Here is a 19,523-nt window from a genome sequence, read left to right as displayed (position 1 = left end):
TGTGGTTTTACACATAACAATATTTATGAAAGAATCCAAGTTAAATTTAAAAACTACTCTCAAACACAAGCTGGATACTTGAATAAAGACTAATATACATTTACTAATAACTAATTTATAAAATTAAATTTGAGCGGTCAATCTTTGATAAGTATTGGGAATGTAGCAATTTTTTTTCTGTATGATTTTATTGACTTTCAAATGACATATCAATGACATACTAATCATAATCTCACATCAAAATATTGTAAAATAATTGAAAAGGATCATTTTTGTGGTAGGTAATTCATTTAATTTCGACGACTGGATACTCTAATCAATAACCACATATAATTTGTCGTGTATGGTCTTGAAGTTCGATCATGTGTCTCTTTATAAAATGTAAAATCTAACAGTAGCTAAAAATAAAAATAAGACGTCGAAGCTGTACAAAAAGATGAGGACCCGGAGTAATTCGGGCGTCCGCCTGGATTACTACCAACGGATTGTCCATAAGCTCATTCTTGATCATCAACAACCCGTTACTGGGTTATTCCCTGCTAGCCCACAAAACGATCATGCTTGGATTAGAGATAATTTATACTGTATTTTGGCGGTATGGGGGCTCTCAATGGCATTCAAGAAAATTGCCGATCAAGATGAAGATCGCGCTAAAACATATGAATTGGAGCAAAGTTGTGTTAAACTTATGCGAGGTGAGATTTTTCATTCTACTTATATTTTGAACTAGCTTTCCGCCGACGGCTTCGCCCGTTTTGTCTGCAACTGAACAAATACAGTACTAAATATACTACTACAATTAATTACACTATCTATCTAAACATACATAGCAATAGGTACACCAACAGACAACAGGAAGCAACTTTTTTTATGTACTTATTCATTTTTCAACCACTTTCTTATACAGTTTTTAAAAATACAATATCATTTTAGGTCTCCTGATGGCCATGATGCAGCAAAAGGAAAAAGTTGAGAAATTTAAAAGCACTCAAAATCCTCATGATTCCCTGCATGCAAAGTATTCATCCATAACAGGCCGCACTGTTGTCACCGATACTGAATGGGGACATTTACAAATTGATGCCATTTCTTTGTACCTACTAGTTCTTGCACAAATGACAGCTTCTGGTTTACAGATAGTTTTCTCTTTGGATGAAGTAGCCTTTATCCAAAACTTAGTATTCTACATTGAATCAGCTTATTGTACTCCTGATTATGGTATTTGGGAGAGAGGTGACAAAACTAATCATGGATTACCTGAACTGAATGCAAGTTCAATTGGCATGGCTAAAGCAGCATTAGAAGCCATGAATGAATTAGATCTGTTTGGCGCTCGGGGAGGTCCTTCAAGTGTTATTCATGTTTTAGCTGATGAAGCACAAAAATGTCAAGCTGTGCTACAATCCATGTTACCGAGGGAGTCAAATAGCAAAGAGTTAGATTCTGGCCTGCTATCCATTATAAGCTACCCAGCATTTGCAGTTGATGATCCCAACTTGATAATTAAGACTAGAGAAACAATAGTAAATAAATTGCAAGGAAAGTTTGGTTGCAAAAGATTCTTGAGAGATGGGCACAAAACACCAAGAGAAGACCCAAACAGGCTTTACTATGAACCATGGGAATTGAGAATGTTTGAAAACATTGAATGTGAATGGCCTTTATTTTTTTGCTATCTTATACTGGACTACTGTTTTCAAGGAGACAAGAATAATGTATCAGAATACATGCAGAAGTTGGAAATGATAATGATTAGGAAGGATGATGGTATGAAGTTGGTGCCTGAATTGTATTCTGTGCCTGCAGATAAAGCACACTTAGAACAAAGTGAGCCTGGCAGTCAAGAGAGGATCCCATTGGGTAGATGCCCATTTATTTGGGCTCAATCTCTTTATATCCTGGGAAAACTGCTACAAGAAGTAAGTATTATGTGTTATGTTTTTTTAAATCAATCCTGCTATTATTTCTTATTTTTAGTTCATAATATTTAATTATATTAAAGGACATTGTGTGATAATTTTTATTTCAATCGCTTTTGTTTGTATGTAATTTCAAATCATTTTGATTTATATACACTAATATAATATGTATGTATATTTCCACACATGAAAATTACTTAAAATTGATATGGAAGGTATACATTAAGATAACTATGAAATCTTGAAAATAGAAATAAGTGCAGACTACAGAAATTTGTTTTCAAAAACAGTTTACAGTTGTAATCAAAAAAATATCATAAACATGCATTGAGATAATATTACTACGTATGGAGGAGACACCACGAACAAAATCTGTGCGCCATTTTTTTGCTCTAACTAAGTTTTAAAAATGATTATCTAGTTAGGTACTTAACGATGAAAGTTATTCCTTTGCACTTTTCCGTATTATTTGTATTATTTGTGCAATATCGTAACACACACGAAGGCATATTTGATGCGTTTCACTTTAAAACCATTAAAAAAAACCGCTCAACATACGTCACATGACGTATGTTGAGTGGAACATAAGTGATGTAGGCGGTGTCGACTCCATATTAATTATTATCTCAATGTAAACATGTAGATTATATACAATATTTAAATTATTTCAGGGATTTTTGGCAGTTGGAGAATTAGATCCGCTAAACAGAAGATTGTGTTCAGAGAAGAAACCTGATGTTGTAGTACAAATTGTAATTTTAGCAGAGGATAATGAGATTAGGGATAAACTTTTGGAATATGACCTACATGTGCAAACAATTAATGAAGTTGCACCTATTGAAGTGCAGCCAGCCAGGGTTCTGAGCCATCTTTATACTTATTTAGGTAAATCATACATCATATCTTACGAAGAAACATAAAATCCATAAGATCAATAATAAAAATAATTTAGAAAAAAAAATAAACAATTTTTTTTTTAATTGCAGGTAGAAATAAAAAATTAGGTCTCTCAGGCAGAAAATCGCGTGACGTCGGTATTCTAAGCACAAGCAAGCTTTATTCATTGAATGATAGAATTTTTGCTTTTACACCACAGGTAAGATGGATTGGGTTTTATTGAATGCATTTTTTTAAATTACATTATTTTTTTGTTATAATTTATTTAAAAATTATTACACGTTCCTTTATAGCGCATTTATTGTAGAAATAAATTTTTTATTACACTTTTTATAGTTTATGTACTGCTTTAAAGGTTATTTATTTTTTGTCTATTTTATTAGTTTTCTGATATGAAGCGTTTCTACATTGCTTCTGATTACGAGTTGATGGTAGACATGCTCAAATCCGAGATTTATTTCTTGAAGTCCTCTTGGCAAAACCTTCTGGGAAAACCACTTATTGTTTTAGCTTTGAATGAAATGAATTTAGGTATTTTATTTTTATATTTTGCTATATTCGCTTGCGGAGTATCCCTTGTCCTCTGTGCTAAAAAAGATTATCCCGTGCATTTATATAAAACGCAATTAATATAATATAATGAGCTATTCAACATTTTATTCAATGTTGCATATCCAGAATGGTTTTCAGTCATCATCAAACATTGTTTTATTTTAACAAAAAGGATTTTGGATTTTTAGTTGAAGGTTGTAATTAAAATTAATATTATATAATGGTTTTTGTATTTCGCCATAACAATTGTGCATGAATGTGCCTTAGAATTTTGACTACGAGGAGTACTACATGACTCGTGACCCGGATTTGCTCGCCAGCACGTTTACGGCGAACGTCGCTTTCCTTGGCATGAGTTGGAAACAAATGTTAGGAAGGCCGACAATCACGTTATTAGCTACACAATATTTATTAGGTACATATCCCCTTTTACACCATATTTTGGATGACTTTATGCATCTTCTATCATCTGCAGTTATGGGAATATATTTGCATGGGTTAAAGTCAATTTTTTATATCAATATGCACATTTAATGGAGAAATAATTATATGGAGAACAAACTATTATGCATGTAACAATCCTTAAATCTTATATATAAAAATGAATCGCAAAATGTGTTGGTAAGCGCATAACTCGAGAACGGCTGAACCGATTTCGATAATTCTTTTTTTATTATATTCCTTGAAGTACGAGGATGGTTTTTATGTAGAGAAAACGTAAATATGTACCACGGGCGAAGCCGGGGCGGACCGCTAGTAATAAATAAAATCATCATCACATATTTTTGTTACTAAATTTGTATGTATATTAATAATGCTTTATACTTATATGTATATTTAGTTGCTTAAACACCACTGTTGTCAATATGTTTTTTTTGCTTTTGCTTGAATATTTTGTGTGTCAATATTCAACTACTGTACGCAAATGCAATTTTTAGATCATGGAAAAATACCAATGGCCATGATTACAACAATGAAAAAGTTGAAGTCTGGTTATATAAACGGAACAAGAGTGACATTGGGTAATCTCGGTGATTTCTTGAGTACTTCGGCTATAACAAATCTGAGTTTCCTTGGGAGCCAAGAAGATGGATATCCTGATAGTAAGTGTAACAAAAAATATCAAATATTACATTTTAATGATGGGTTTATAGTACATTTGTTTTCATATAATATTTTGTGTGTGCGTGTTCCACCTGTTAAGCAGATTTTTACATTTGTTCATCCTGCTAGAAATCTGTCACTTTGACATTACACGCATATAAGTGACTATGCGTGTACTAAATACACAGTCTTATAAATAATGCAATATTTAAAAACTTATCGAATTAAACGTGCACTTTTCAGAATTAAACCCCCAAGTGCAGAGCTACCTAGAAGAACATCTTCTGAAGTCTTTCAGTACTAAGTTCAATCTGCTATCGCGGCCTGCGGCTCGCGGACGTTCGTTGCGTCGCCGCATGTCCGTGCGCGGAGCTATAAAGAAAACGCGATCGATTAATGTCGATTGTGAGTTAATCTGTTATGTTATTTTTTATTTATATGTTATGTTATTTTAAATTAATTCATGTTGATGTCTATCCAAGTTTCAGACTAATCTAGTTTACTAATTTAGCTGTTTGTCTGTCTGTGACGATTTTATTTTTTTGTGTTTTAATTATAAATATATTTTCTTGTGTTGCTGTTAAAAAAATATAAATAATATGTTTTTTTAATGATGTATTTCCTATTTATATAATTTTCAATTAAAAACTATATTCCATTTGAAATGTTTTAATCACTTAATAGTAAAGTACATAAAATAATAAATGTTTTATATGTTTTTTGAATATACACCGTCAATAATTGTGATGCGCGTGACTATGCTCGTCATAAAATGGTTGGAGTTTACTCATTAAAAAGGCTAGAGTTTTAAAATCAATTAGATTGATTTTAAACTTGCAATAATAATTGATTATTTATAGCGGAAACATTAGGAATGGAAGGGGAGAACGGACCGCACGGCGTATTGGAGAGGAAACCGTCGTGGTTAGAAGTGGACCCAGTGTATGGGCGTAGTCCTTCACCTGAGGATGCTAAGAGGAAATCATTTACTAAGTAAGTGTATTTAAACTCGTAATTGGTTTTTAATTAGTAAATGAGAAATTAGACCTTTAACTGATACGTTTTAGCATATTTAATTAGCACATGCAAGAGAATAGAACATTAGATAAAATTATACTTTTATCATATTTGCTCATATTAATTCAATTACAATTAATTTACTCAATTCTTGAATGTTATTGTTTAAGGGGGACGTCTACTACAAACTTAGGAGTAACACCTACAATCGAAATTACCAAGGAAAAATCACCATCGCCTCCAAAAGAAGAAGGTATTCAATATGTTTTATATTTAGGTATAAAATTGTATATTTTTTTTATTGAAGTTTCAACCGACTTCAAAAAAGAGCTCCTAAATTCTACTGTATTCTTGTTTGTTTGTTACCTAAGAACTTTCGTCTGGGTACCTAAGGATTTTGGTGATTTTTTCATTATTTAATTATTATCTTCCCACAGTTATGAACAAGAGTGTAATTGTGCGCAATCGTACGATATCTGAAAGTCAGAGCTTAGTGTACGCAGAACAAGAAACGGATGAACTGATCGGTATGCTGCGTGAAACTGAGAGTTTAGATGAACAGGGAGATATATTGCAGTATCTGGTCGATACACATGGACTGGAGTTTAATACGGGTATTTATTTTTATTATTATATAATTTTCAATTGTTCAATTGAATAAATAAAAGAAAAATTGATAAAGATTAAACACCATAATTAATTATCATATTTTGGATGACTTTATGTACAAAGTGAAGCTACAGTGTAGGAAAATTTTTCGCCTTTTGAGTTTTTGGTACTGGACAATGACTAGGTCCTAATTGTCATACATATCTCAGTCAAAGTAATCAGAATAATAATTAATAATAATCTTTATTTTATTTTACCCTTCAGGAATGTTGGAAAATGGCAAGCCAGTAATAGTAAAAGATCTGCTCAAAGTGCTGTATGAAAAGGCATGTTCCCAAAAGCTTTGGGGACTCGTTCGTCATTCTGCTGGTATGTTGGGCAAGAGGGTAGAAGACTTGGCTAAGGCCGTAACAGACTTGCTAGTGAGACAGAAACAGATCACAGTGGGAATGCCGCCTAACAATGAGTACACTATAACCGCGCCTTTACCGGAGAACGAGTTGAGGCAGCTGATTCATTGTGTGAGTGCTTCTTGTAATTGTTATTATTCAATGTCTTGATGGTCATCTTATAGTGTTTAAATTTTAAACTTTTTCAATATGTTACATGCAGTCATTTCGTCAGAATGGAAGTAAAAAGGTATAGTTATACAGTTAATAACTTGTTTTTTTAATTTAATTTTTTCAAAAAGTGTAAACTAAGTAATGTATGAAACTGTAACACCCCTGACAGACGTACGAGTAAGTACGCGAACTTGTGGCTCGACGACCTTTTTCGCTCGTGTGTCACCCCAAGTACGCGTACTTAAAAACCGTCGAGTAAGTTCGTTGACGATCCAACATGTTTGAAATTTTACTCGAAGCCCGCCATCGCTCGCACGTCTGTCACTGCCGTAAGAAACCTGCCAGACCAGGGGGATAACCGTGACTTTTTAAAGCGTTACTAATTCCAGTGTGGGTAAATACAGAGCTATAAATGTCTTCTAGTGCCATCACTTTCACACACTGGAATTAGTACTGCCTCAAAACATAACGTCGACCAGAAGGTTACGTGTGCACCTGCCCGGATACGCATTGCCGCATCTACTCAAACCGAGACTTTCTACCGGAGCGGCAACGTCGCACACGCGTCTATTGTCATGTTGAACTGTTCTAAGTCATATGTGATATTGTATTGAAATTTGAGAGAAAGAAAATACATTTATTTGTACCGTTAACATATTATAAATAAAAATTATTATAATAATTAAATATAACTATACAGTACATTAATGGATACATCCACTCAGTGCTTGGAGAATCTAGGGACATTAACGAAACTTAGATTTTATTGTTCAAATATTTGTACGCATCGCGATCGTCAGCGTTGGTATGTTTAGATAAGTACAGTTAATATATTTATTATATTTTAAGGCGTATGGTGATGATGAAAGTACGGCTATGTTAACGCAAGAGCTACTCGTATACTTGGCAATGTTTATACGCACGGAACCACAACTTTTCTTGGAAATGTTGCGTCTTCGTGTCGGACTTATTATTCAGGTAAATAAACGAAAATATGAGAATAAATCATTCTTTTTTTTCAATGTTTTTCTTTTTATTATTTAATCGTTGTTTTAGTACAAAAATCGAATTCCAGATTGCACTAACAGATTCCACTACATAATATATGATTTTTTTTTCCTTTTCAATATTTTCACATTTTTATAAAATGATAGGTAATGGCAACAGAACTTTCTCGAACGCTTTCTTGCGATGGTGAGGAGGCGTCCGAACATCTGCTCAACTTGTCACCGTTTGAAATGAAGAATCTTTTATACCACATTCTCAGTGGAAAAGAGTTTGCTATCAATAGTGGTGAGTTTTAACCTATCCTGTTATCAATCAATTGGAAATTTGCAGATCATGTAATTTTCAAACTTATTTTAAATTTCTTCAACAGACTTCTTCAATAGATTTAAATGAGAAAAGTTGAAAAGTTAACTTTTCATTTTTCTCATTTAAATCTATTTTAGTCATTTCTAGTAGAATTTCCTTCGTAGAACATTAAGTTTTAAAATTACTGCGGTAAACATAAAGCCGATTAGGGCTATATGTAAACTTGTAACAAAAGTTTTTCAGTAGTCAGTAAATATAGCATTTCTATCACCATTTGTAACTCAAAGTTTCCTTTGCAGCAAATTCTCTGTTTGGTATAAAGGAAAAAATCAAACGGGAAGGCGAGTTAAATTGTCGTAACCTTATGATTGTCCCAATTATATTTTTTTAAATAATTTTAATATGTACTTGTGCTTAAAATTGTTATGTATTATGCTAACTTAAAATTGTTATGTATTATGAAATTGTTTGGTCCCTCCATATATTATAACCTCTGTACTAACTAACGCAATTATATAAATGCAAAGTTGCTTATGTTTCGTTTAAAATGAGGACAATGTTTTAACACGACACTTGTGGTGTGTTTTGTAACGAAAAACCTCATTCCAGTGCTTATATTTTATCGTGAATTATCATTCAAAAGCGTGGTAATTAATTGTTATATTATATTATATTGCCATACCGAAAAACAATTTTTTTTTTTTCAAGAATTATAATGAGATTCACGTTCTTAATATGAATTGCCTTATGCTGCATATGCCTAACTGTCCCGATTCAATTTTAATGTGTGCAATTTTATTTGAAACCTTTTGTTATTCTTATACGACTCGCAATCATTATGAGCTTCAATTCACGTAATATATTTATTTATTTTATTTATACTCTTTATTGTGCTGCCAAAATACATAAAATACAAACAAAACTTATTCTAAGAGAAAAACAGCACAGAAGGCGGCCTTATCACTTAAGAGTGATCTCTTCCAGGCAACCAACTGATAGAAAGGATAAATAATAAACTAGAAATAGGAGGTAGGTAGGTAGAAAGTATACGCAAAGATAAATAAATAATAATGTTATACAAAGATAACAAAATACTATTAAATAAAGATTATAAATAAACTAAACACTATAAAATAAACACATACGTAAACAAAAATAAACATAACATAAGTAAAAAAATATATACCTATATATATATATATACATTTACATACATATGAATACATATCCATATAAAATAATAAAAGACAAAGGACAAGGAGTCATTAAAGAAATAATATACATATTATACCTACAGATGCCTATAATACCTATAATACCTACAGATACCTATAATATACCTACAGATGAAAAAAATACGTCTTTCTCTGAAACATTGAAAATGTGTTTAACATCAATTATATTATACAATGTTCCAATAATTTATAATCAATACTTTTTTAGCAGGACGCGGCAACTTTTCCATAGTGAGCAATAAGTCGAATCGTTATGGAAAGAAGTCACAAATAGTGCTCGAAGGACAGAACATTCAGGGTGGTATTGAAGAAAGTAAGTCGTTCATATTATATTATCTTGTAATTAAAATCTTAGTTTATGTTAGTTAGGACTTTCATAGTTTTGAAATGTCTTTAAAATTTGAGCTCTTTTTTCGAATGATACACATATGAAGTTTTATTCTCAATGTCTTCGATATCTTTAAATAAAAAAACATGCATAAAATCTAAAATTGATTCTCTATATATTTTCAATTCCAAAATTTTGATAATAACGATAAAAGCCCGATAAAAACACGATTCTTGAATTTCTACTATCATCCCTGTTTCTGTTACCAATCTGAATATCAAAAATATTGAAACAACTTATTTATAACTTCGTAATATACATTTAATTTGCAGCCCCAACAGTGGAGCCAGATCGTCAAGGCCAATGGTTGAGACGTCGCCGTTTGGACGGAGCTCTCAATCGCGTGCCAAGGGACTTCTATCCAAGGGTTTGGGGAGTTTTGGAAAAGGTTGGTTTAGATTTATGTGTAAAAAAATATTGATGTGTACATAGCTTATTAAATTAAAATTTATTGATGAACCTCCTCCTTTTTTTGAAGTCGGTTAAAAATTCACATGTATTAAAGATACGTTTCAATGTATTGAAAGTAATTCGACTGAAAACTGAGCTTCACTGAGCCAAAATGTGACATTTTTAACTTCTATGTGCGAAATCGCTTCATACTTAGGGTGTCTTCCGATATGCACTGCAACCACTGCACAGTGCTATCACTGTAGAAAAATTCGTTCCGTTATGGACTGCCAGTATACTGCCGCAGTACCCTAGGGAAATTTATGACGTCATTAAGCGCCGCCATATTCTACTGTGAGCACTGGCGTTTTCGAGGTAAGGTACTCGCAGTACTTTGATCACGTGATCAGTCCACAGAGCAAGTAATATGATCAGTCAAAACCACTCGAATGCCTAACGTCTTATAAACAAAGCTACAGTATAATCAGAAAATTTTAAAGTTCTGTAATTAGTTTGGATTAATAAATAAAACAATGGAAGAATTGCAATAATTAACTTTATTAGACTGTGTTGAAAATGTTCAATACGAGCTGAAAGTTCTTTTTTATTCTTTTTTATGAAAAAGTACTTACTTTTATTATATTATAAATTCAATTTACAATTAATATTAATTAAAACATTTTTAATTGGACAGTACTCCAAAACAGTTTATTTTTATGTTCTAGAAAACTTTAATACACTCATTTGAATGCTGCGTCAAAAAATGCGGCTGACAGTATACTGGATTGCGTTCCGTTTTAAATCGTAACCAGTATAACTGGCTATAAAGGAACCGCTTCACAGTATACTGAATTGACGTCACACCTTACAGTGGTCGCAGTACATATCGGAAGACACCCTTAGTAAAAAAAAATCTTTCAAATCTTCAATTTCATCATAGTCATCGAGAATTTTGTGTTCAGTATAATATCTATTTCAATAAGCATTATAATTGTTACAGTGTCAAGGCCTAGTAATCCAGGGCAAAATTCTGCAACCGAATCTGACCCAAGAGATGACGTCCGGAGAGTTGAAATTCGCACTGGCAGTTGAAACAGTTCTGAATTCTATCCCACAACCCGAGTATAGGCAATTGGTTGTTGAAGCTCTTATGGTTCTTACTCTATTGGTAGAGTATAAGACAATAAATAACCTTGGTGGAATGATCACGGTAGAACATTTGGTGCACAAGGCCAATCAGATATTTTTGGAAGATCAGGTTTGTATACTGTGATATATTTATGAATAAAATTAGGAGTACATGCCATCATGTATTGCATTCCGTATTATTATAATGTAATCGAATTATTTTCAGTATTCAATAATTTTAGCCACCTCAATACTAGGTACTATTTAATGGTTTAAATGCTCTTTTTCTTTTAAATTATAGCGGGTGGAAAGCTCTTCTAGCTTTTCGCCTGATACCAATATACAGGGTAATGAAAATTAGCGCATTACCCCTCGCAGGCAGCTTCGCTACATCAATCCCAACATCACTTGTTAAACGATTTTTTACAATTTCAGAAAAATAACCCAGAAAAAATAAAACAAAAAAATATTTGCTATAGAGGGTTTCGGTTATTTATTGCTCTATATTTTGTGCATCACCGCCGCCGCGTCGCCCCGCAACACGTGCCGATATTTTGCCTACGCGCGCAAGATGCGTAGCGTAGAGTAATGCGAGTTCAGAGGCAATAAATAATTTTAGTATGGAAAAACATAAATTTTTTAACCGTCTTAGAAAAGGCGTTGAACAAATTTCGTGAAGCTAATTTTCATTGCTTACACATGTATATTATGTATTCAATGACAGCTCTATTTTCATGTAATATAATTATTATAATTTGAAACAAGTCAAAAATGTATGTTGTATTTGCCTGTAATTGGATCTACATCTTGCTATGTATGCTAATTATGTCACATCTATACATATAATAAAATCGTAGGAAAGTCAAAACTGTACATTGAATATTTTTTTAAAAGAATACATAATCCATGATCTATAATCGATATAGAAGCCAAAAACATAGTTTTTAGAATTTTTGTCTGTTTGTCTGTTTGTCGGTTTGTCTGTTTGTCTGTTTGTCTGTATGTTTGACCGGGCTAATCTCGAAGAGTACTGCATAGATTGACTTCAAATTTTGCATGAATATTACTAACAGGTCGGGTCAGGCTATAGGCTACATATTATCAAGCTATCACCTGCGGGGGAGGAGCTGTGAACCTTTATTCTTCTTACGTATTCTCTGTACTACGATAGCGTACAATCTAAAGACTCATGTTTAAATGTTGTTTTTGAGTAAGCCATGCTATTGTCTACCTTTACACTATAAAAACTACGTCATTTAAGTAATTTTGGCAGAGAAACAGTATAATGAATCTTAGTAGTATAAAGACAAATTTAAAACAGCGCCATCTATGAGATTTCATTAAAATCAAATCAATTTACATAATAATTAACGCTTCTTGGAAATTCATAATTTAAATATTATGATGTTGGTGAGGTTGTTTTTTTTAAAGTTAAATAAATAATTCATATCTTCCCAGAGTCCATTTCAGGTGCGCTTATATTTCATGTGAATATATGTACTAATTTTTTATAAGTGAGGGTAGATGTTTATTATTTGATGTCAAACAATAGTAGATAACAGTGATTGTGTTCATTCGTTACATTGTTATAAATCTTCGGCTTTTTTTTAAATTTTCGCCTTCTTGCGATCCCACAAAAGGTAAGTTGTAGCTTTTGTATTTATTCTTTATAATTATAATTATAGTAAAGTTAGAGTCATGTTTTTAATTAGTTAAAGTTAAGTATGACAAAATAAGAAAATGATGAAATTTTATTTTTATGTAGGTATAACTTTTACAAGACTATATTAAACGCCCAAAGAAGGTCACTTTAGTTCTTGATAAAACTTTATTTGTTAGTAGCTTTTTAATAAAATAAGGTACAGTTATCTTTTGATTTTTTTTTATTAACAGATTCAATGTTAATAAAAATTGACGATTTGCGTGAGGATGTAGTGGAAATTAGTAACCTTGCGCGTGGTCAATCATCAATCATCAATCATCAATACATATAATAAAATTCTAGAAAAGTGATGTCTGTACAATGAAAATATGTAAAAAAAATTAGCAGGGGTTAAATTATTAAATCGATCCCAAACCCAAAACTGTAGTTAAAAATTTAACTTAAGCTGAGGTAGTAGGGGGAGGGGTCAAATTAGAATTATGCTTACTTCTAGGTAAATTTTCTACATAAAATGTCCTTTAATTATGTCGTATTATATTTTTAACCCCCGACGCAAAAAGATGGGTGATAAGTGTTTGACCGCTATGTGTGTGTGTGTTTGTGTGTGTAATCCGAATTAGATGCGGTTTTGATGTTAGGCAGCATATTTTCCGACGCTGGTTCTTAGATAAAGTGTATCAAAATTGGTTCATCCATTTATTATACCTTTATAGGGGTAAAAGTGGGAATGTGGGAAAAAATATTAGTTATATTTTTATCCAATTCGGTTTATCCATTACAGCTTCTATTAGATTACAGCGGTAAAAGTGGGAATGAACAATAATGGAATGTTGTCAAATAATATACTCAAGCGGTAGATATATCAAAATATGAAAGAGCAACGTGTGAATTACAATTAATAATGTTTTATCGAAATCGGTTCATCCGTTTATTACATATAGGGCACTTTAAGGGTGACAGTGGTTAGATAAATAAACCAAATGGAGCATCAAACGACAGGCAATGACGTGTACATATAGGTACAATTAGATAATATGGTTTACATCAAAATCGGTTATCCCATTTACTAGGGGTGGAAAGGGAATGGGTTGAAAGTCTATTAAAGAAGAGGGGGATATGGGAGCGAGAGGATAGCCACACACTGGAAATTTTGAACTCTACTCAAAGCCACATAGGCCTGGCCCTTGGCAATTTTTTTTCCTAAAGATACCACTTCTTTTGTCACTGTGGTCCATTACATGTCAAGGAGCAACAAACTTATAGATATCAATATGATGTAGGAATGTAAAATGGAGGTAGGTCTCGCTAACTTGAAAATAAGAAACCGAAGTTAAAAATTTAAAAATTAAAAAAAAAAAACCAACGCAACGAATGTAAAGGAATAAATAATAATTTTACAAACTTCCCGACGATCTTTAAAATTAAGTACCATTATAAAAAAAATATAATATATTATGATATGATAATGATGGTATGGCAGCTCCGACGACTTTGTTTTTTTATTTTTATAAATATTTAAAATGGTATTTATTAATTTTTATTGCACGGTCTAAACGGTTTAGTTACTACATTCGTGAGACAGGAAAGATCTGCAGGCCGAGACGGCAGAGATTAGAATAAACGCTAAGGAATAGAAACTGCTATCGCTAATTATTATTGACATAAGCTCATCACATTTAGTAATGGTTCGGTCACACTACCAAAATTACGACGACGACAACGACCAAAATTCTCATCCAGACCAAATTCGTTCAAAATAAAATATTAAAATTTCCCGTCATACTGGCGTATTTCCAAACTATACAAGGCCAGTACGCAACGGTGTGAAACTAATCACATATAGTTTGGAAATAACTTTTTTACAAAGTTCTTCCAATCTATACAACAGCAGTACGCAAATACTCGCGTATACTTTGTAGTGAAATAAGTAAGAATAGCGTTCCAAAACATACAGCGCCAGTGCGCATACGGACTAATCGTGTATGTTTCGGAGTAAGCGCGGCGTTTTTCCATTGCTCGCGTTTATATTATTGTATTGCTGTTTTTAAATCTATTATTACAATGCATACACGAATGTTGCGTACTGATCGTGTATAGTTTGTATCGTGGATGCTTGCGTCTTTGTTCCCGACTATACTACAGGACTTACTTACAATTGACAATAGTGCTAAAAGAAAAAATCTAATAAGTCCAGAAGAAGACGATTGCGAGGCGACGGAGCCCCGCTGGGCTTCTATTTTTGTGTAGTTAAAAAAAAACACGAACCTAACCTAACCCACATTATCTGTATTCTGTTACCCCTTATCTGTTACCGATTTATTTGCCTAAGCTTACATAATAATATTTTTATTCCATATTTTACAGTATCAATAATAATCAAGGAGAATAAAAGTAGATAGATAGCTGTACAAATCTATGATTACCTGTATATTTATTATTTCGTTCAAGTGTAAGTGGTGTAGTATATTTGCATACTGATCGTGTATAGTTTGGAACGAAGACGCAAGCATCCGCGTTACAAAGTATACTTACGCGATTAGTACGCAAAATGCGTGTATATATTGTAATCATAGACTTAAAAACAGCATTACAATATATACACGAGCAGTTTCCTATGGTTGCGTTCTGGCTATGTATAGTTTGGAAAGACGCGTCATACTGGTACTCGGAAGAAAAAAATTTTGAGGTCAATTAATAAAAAATAGATTTTTTTCGATTTTCTAGGAGCTACCGTTTCTACGAAAAATCTATTTTTTCATTCATTGATCTCAAAAAAAAAATTCCAAGCACCAGAACGACAGGAAATTTTAATATTTTATTCTAATTGTGTTTAGCACTATTTTGTTAAATTGCGACTGGATGAAAATTTTGTTCGTGGTCGTCGTCGTCGTTGGTAGGGTGAACAAATCCTTAGCAAAACATCATACGCTTATGTCAATTAGTATCGATAGCGGATTCTATTCCTTTGCGTTTTGACGTTTGTCTCGGCGCTCAGTTGCTTCACGATTTATTATCAAAAACATCCATATAAGGAAGGAAGAAAAATAAATTTGCTCCCTTCCCCTCTGGTACCTAAAAATAAATTTTACGTAGAAAATTAATTAGGTATTTATTTTTTATTTTTTAGCTCAGTTTAGTAATAAATTTTACTAACAGTTCTTTGTATTATTTATGGTAGTACGTGTTTTTCCTTTCAATTCAATAAAAAAGACGGGTTGCACTCCGGGAGTGCCGGCAGAAGTGAATACTTGATTATTAACGTTGAGCATGTTTGATATTTTGGAATGGTATTCGTCTTACGCTTTTTCGATCAGGTCACGTGTCCTGACGCGAGTTTAAGATTTTATACCCATTACAGAAAAAGTGCTCAACGCCGCTAAAGAAGTTTTCACTTCAAAAATTAAGTAGTAACTACTATACAGTCACTATTCCACGCGGACGAAGTCGCGGGCACAGCTAGTAATATATATTATTACATATATGATGTACATCTGTTGGCAAATCAAATAATATTATTTTCAACACCGACAAATGTTACAAACAAATCCTTCATTAAAAAAAAGACGTGTGGCACTCGGGGACTGCCGCGGTAAAGCTATTGCATGCTAAGCCTTCAAGCCACACCTCCGCGCCCGTCGGAGTGAGGAGCGTGAGGTTTTTCGTTACTAAATTTCTGGATTCGGTCCCCGCGCTCAAGGCCCGCGATAGAAGCTATGCAATAGCTAAAAAAAATAATATGTGCATCCGTACAGATGCGTTGCAACGGCGACGCGACGCTGTGCTGCGCGAAGGCTGCGTTCGGCGGCGCGCAGGTGTGCGGCGGCGCGGCCGGCGTGTGCCAGCTGCTGTACGACAGCGCGCCCAGCGGCAGCTACGGCACCATGACGTACCTCGCGCGGGCCGTCGCCGCGCTGCTGGCCGACCGCATGCCGCCCGACACGCCGCTCGAGTGCACCATCACGTAATGATGTCAGCTAGCTAACAAGTAATGCAGTCCACGCGCGCTGTTGCCGCACTGATCGTAAATCGCGCACACCACTAGGTAACTGGCAGAATTGAGCATACTATAGTCTGTCCACTATAAGAATTGCTTTTTGACAGCTCGACGGGTGATACCAGAAGTGATGTCCAAAAAATTATCGATTGTGATACCATTTCAATTATAAATTCAAAATATTACCATAAATCGAATTAGGTACGTAAATAATAATTACAACGTAAACGTACTTATAAGATATATGATAATAAGACCACATATCTATGTATTTTATGTTAAAACTAAACTAAACTAAAATTTTATTATTTATTGGTTTCTATCATACAATTTGGTTGTCTTTATGTTTAAATTATATAACATAATAGAAGAGTTTTTCTGTATCGGATACATTATACAGAGTATTTCTATCGATTATTATAATCTATCGACCCATCATTGAATAATTCTGTGTAGAAATCACTAAGTGGGCGGGGCCTGCCCATGAAGTACAATAATTATTTGTATGACATTTTAACAATAGCTGACAAGTAATGCTGTCCACGCGCGCTGTTGCCGCACTGATCGTAAATCGCGCACACCACTAGGTAACTGGCAGAATCGAGCATACTAGTTGTGTACAGAGGCGGCTCGTGACAAAATTTTATGGGTGTTCACTTGAAATAAAACACTGAAAATACATGGTGTAAATCAGTACAATTTATTAAAAAAAAATATATATATAGATTCCGGGATTCAGGGATTCCGAAGACTCATCATGCCCCCATAAAGCAATTTGAAATGCACCACAAAATACGACACAATCTATTAACCTTCGTAAAATATGTCTGTTTTCATCGACACGGTCATTGAACTCGCGTATTGACTTTCGGTACCTACGCGGAATCTAGTGCTTTACGAATGTCTTGTCGTCCGATAGACGCCAATTGCAGTTCATTCAACAAATGGTACCGAGATTGTGAATGTTTTTTCATCTTGATTGAAAGATGAGCTAAGTCGTCAACGCCCGTTTCAGTCCAAGCACTCTCACCTCCGCCGGCCGCGCCCGCTTTAAATAAAAGACACGGAAAACAAAATAGTTTGTTGCTTTCATCACAACCACACAACCACGGTGTTTTCACATATTGTTCAGATTTAAACACACGCGTATATGTTTTCGTTTTTGTCGTACATTTTTGCGTAAGTAGCTTCTTATTAGCTTTACATTCAAGCCGAATTTGTAACGTTTTAACACACTTTTTAATGAACGCCACATTATAATTATTGTTCATTTTAACACTCACAAGTAATACTGATAACTACAGGCTATTTCAACACGTATTTTATAATTTTAATTAGAAAATTGCATGAATCGCGCGCGAGCATTGAAGTTGACTCGAGTGTTTGTTTATATTAATAGAAGTGGTATAGTACGACATAAAAGAGATGAAATTAATTATTTTGGAACTAATTCGTTTTTCATTACCTGGCAACTCTGAATTGCCAATGTAGCTGTCAAGTTGAATAAAAATTTGTTGTTTTTTTCATGAAGTGGAGAATTATTGAGATAAAATTGTTATTTAGAACAAGAAATTTAAATAAAAAAGGAGACAGCATGAAAAAGGTTAAACGTAGCGGTGTCCGTGATGTCGTGTATAAAGTTTTTATTCGGTGTTTGTCCGAATTTCAAGCTGGAAAGTTATTGACTGATTTGGAAAACGTTTACAAACGTACAGCAGAATATACCGGTGAGATTCCATTTATTTTTGCTCAGTACTACGTAAAATAGAATATGCCATTAGTGACGAGTGTTTAATGTATGTATGTATGGCGAATATTACGTTTTCGCAATTTAATTTGAGGTTATTTGTATGTAAACAAAAACGAGTTTTTATAGTGCGACCAGCACAATTTGAGTCAAGAAGTTATATCCAATCCAACCAGCCTCAAATAAAGTACCTAGTTTAGATTTTACTACATAGTATAGTGATAACTTTTTTCATACAGCTATCTATTAATCAATCAAACCATAAGAAAAAAAATCATATTTTAGATTTAGTTTACTAACTACTTACTAGAGTAGCGCATGGACGCTGGCCTCCTACATTAAAAAAAAAATAATAAAATAAAGGAAGTTTTAGTTTTAAGCTACTATAAAAATATATGTTAAATGTACTATTTGATTTTATTCATCTTAATTCGTTTGTTATAGGGGTTTCTGAAAGCACAGTACGCAGGATAGTAGAGGAAGGGAGTAGAAATGAAGGCAAATTTTCAACGCCAGCCAAACATAGGAGAGGTAGACCATCAAAAACTTTAGATGACTTTGACGTCTGTGCAATACGCCAAAAAATTCATTTTTATTACACCGTTAAAAAGGAAGTGCCAACAATTGGCAAATTATTGGCTCAGCTACGGCAAATTATTACAATAGGGGCAAAACCCTGTACGAAGACGTAGAGAAATTTATTATTCACGTTGGTGATGAGAGCAGTGAAGATGACTCAGATAGCTATTATAGTGCTGAAGAACCAAATGATGATACTGAAGATGCCCCGTACCCTCTTGCCAGTACTTCGAAACAGAGTGATGATCAGTCCTTTGAAGGAGTAGAATATTTAGATTTTGATGAATTATATTAATGTACAAAATTTATCTACAAAAAAAAAATATGTAGTTTTCAAATCGCCTTGTTTTTTTTCTACCCGACAGACCCAGATAGAGGGTAATGTGTTTGAGCTGCATGTATGCTTGTTTGTTTGTATGTTTGA

General features: G+C 33.5%; 1 protein-coding gene across 3 annotated transcripts; it reads left to right on the top strand.

Annotated features, from left to right (window-relative positions):
• Window positions 1-194: 194 nt before the first annotated feature.
• Window positions 195-18,168, top strand: LOC149482392 (putative phosphorylase b kinase regulatory subunit alpha). 3 transcript variants are annotated; one of them, XM_089704212.1, is made up of 17 exons: window positions 195-695; window positions 934-1,919; window positions 2,591-2,804; window positions 2,906-3,015; window positions 3,200-3,347; window positions 4,307-4,471; window positions 4,716-4,877; window positions 5,333-5,465; window positions 5,660-5,742; window positions 5,927-6,103; window positions 6,363-6,619; window positions 7,511-7,639; window positions 7,816-7,954; window positions 9,419-9,523; window positions 9,871-9,986; window positions 10,989-11,246; window positions 16,532-18,168. In XM_089704212.1, the coding sequence occupies exons 1-17, from the start codon at window positions 437-439 to the stop codon at window positions 16,742-16,744; spliced, it is 3,654 nt and encodes a 1,217-aa protein (XP_089560338.1). In that variant the 5' UTR covers window positions 195-436; the 3' UTR covers window positions 16,745-18,168. The 3 variants fall into 3 exon arrangements, with proteins under 3 accessions (XP_089560338.1, XP_089560339.1, XP_089560337.1); XM_089704213.1 differs by lacking the exon at window positions 3,200-3,347 and adding an exon at window positions 3,636-3,783 and having other exon boundaries at window positions 196-695; window positions 9,422-9,523; XM_089704211.1 differs by lacking the exon at window positions 3,200-3,347 and adding an exon at window positions 3,636-3,783 and having other exon boundaries at window positions 196-695.
• The last annotated feature ends 1,355 nt before the right edge of the window (window positions 18,169-19,523 follow it).

This window comes from Colias philodice, chromosome 15, assembly GCF_061535455.1.
Source record: "Colias philodice isolate Cphi_HAF_F1 chromosome 15, ilColPhil1 Martin Lab GWU primary, whole genome shotgun sequence".
Taxonomy (NCBI): Eukaryota; Metazoa; Arthropoda; class Insecta; order Lepidoptera; family Pieridae; genus Colias; species Colias philodice.
Note: the sequence above shows the minus strand (reverse complement) of the source record. Positions and strands in the feature narration are given on the sequence as shown.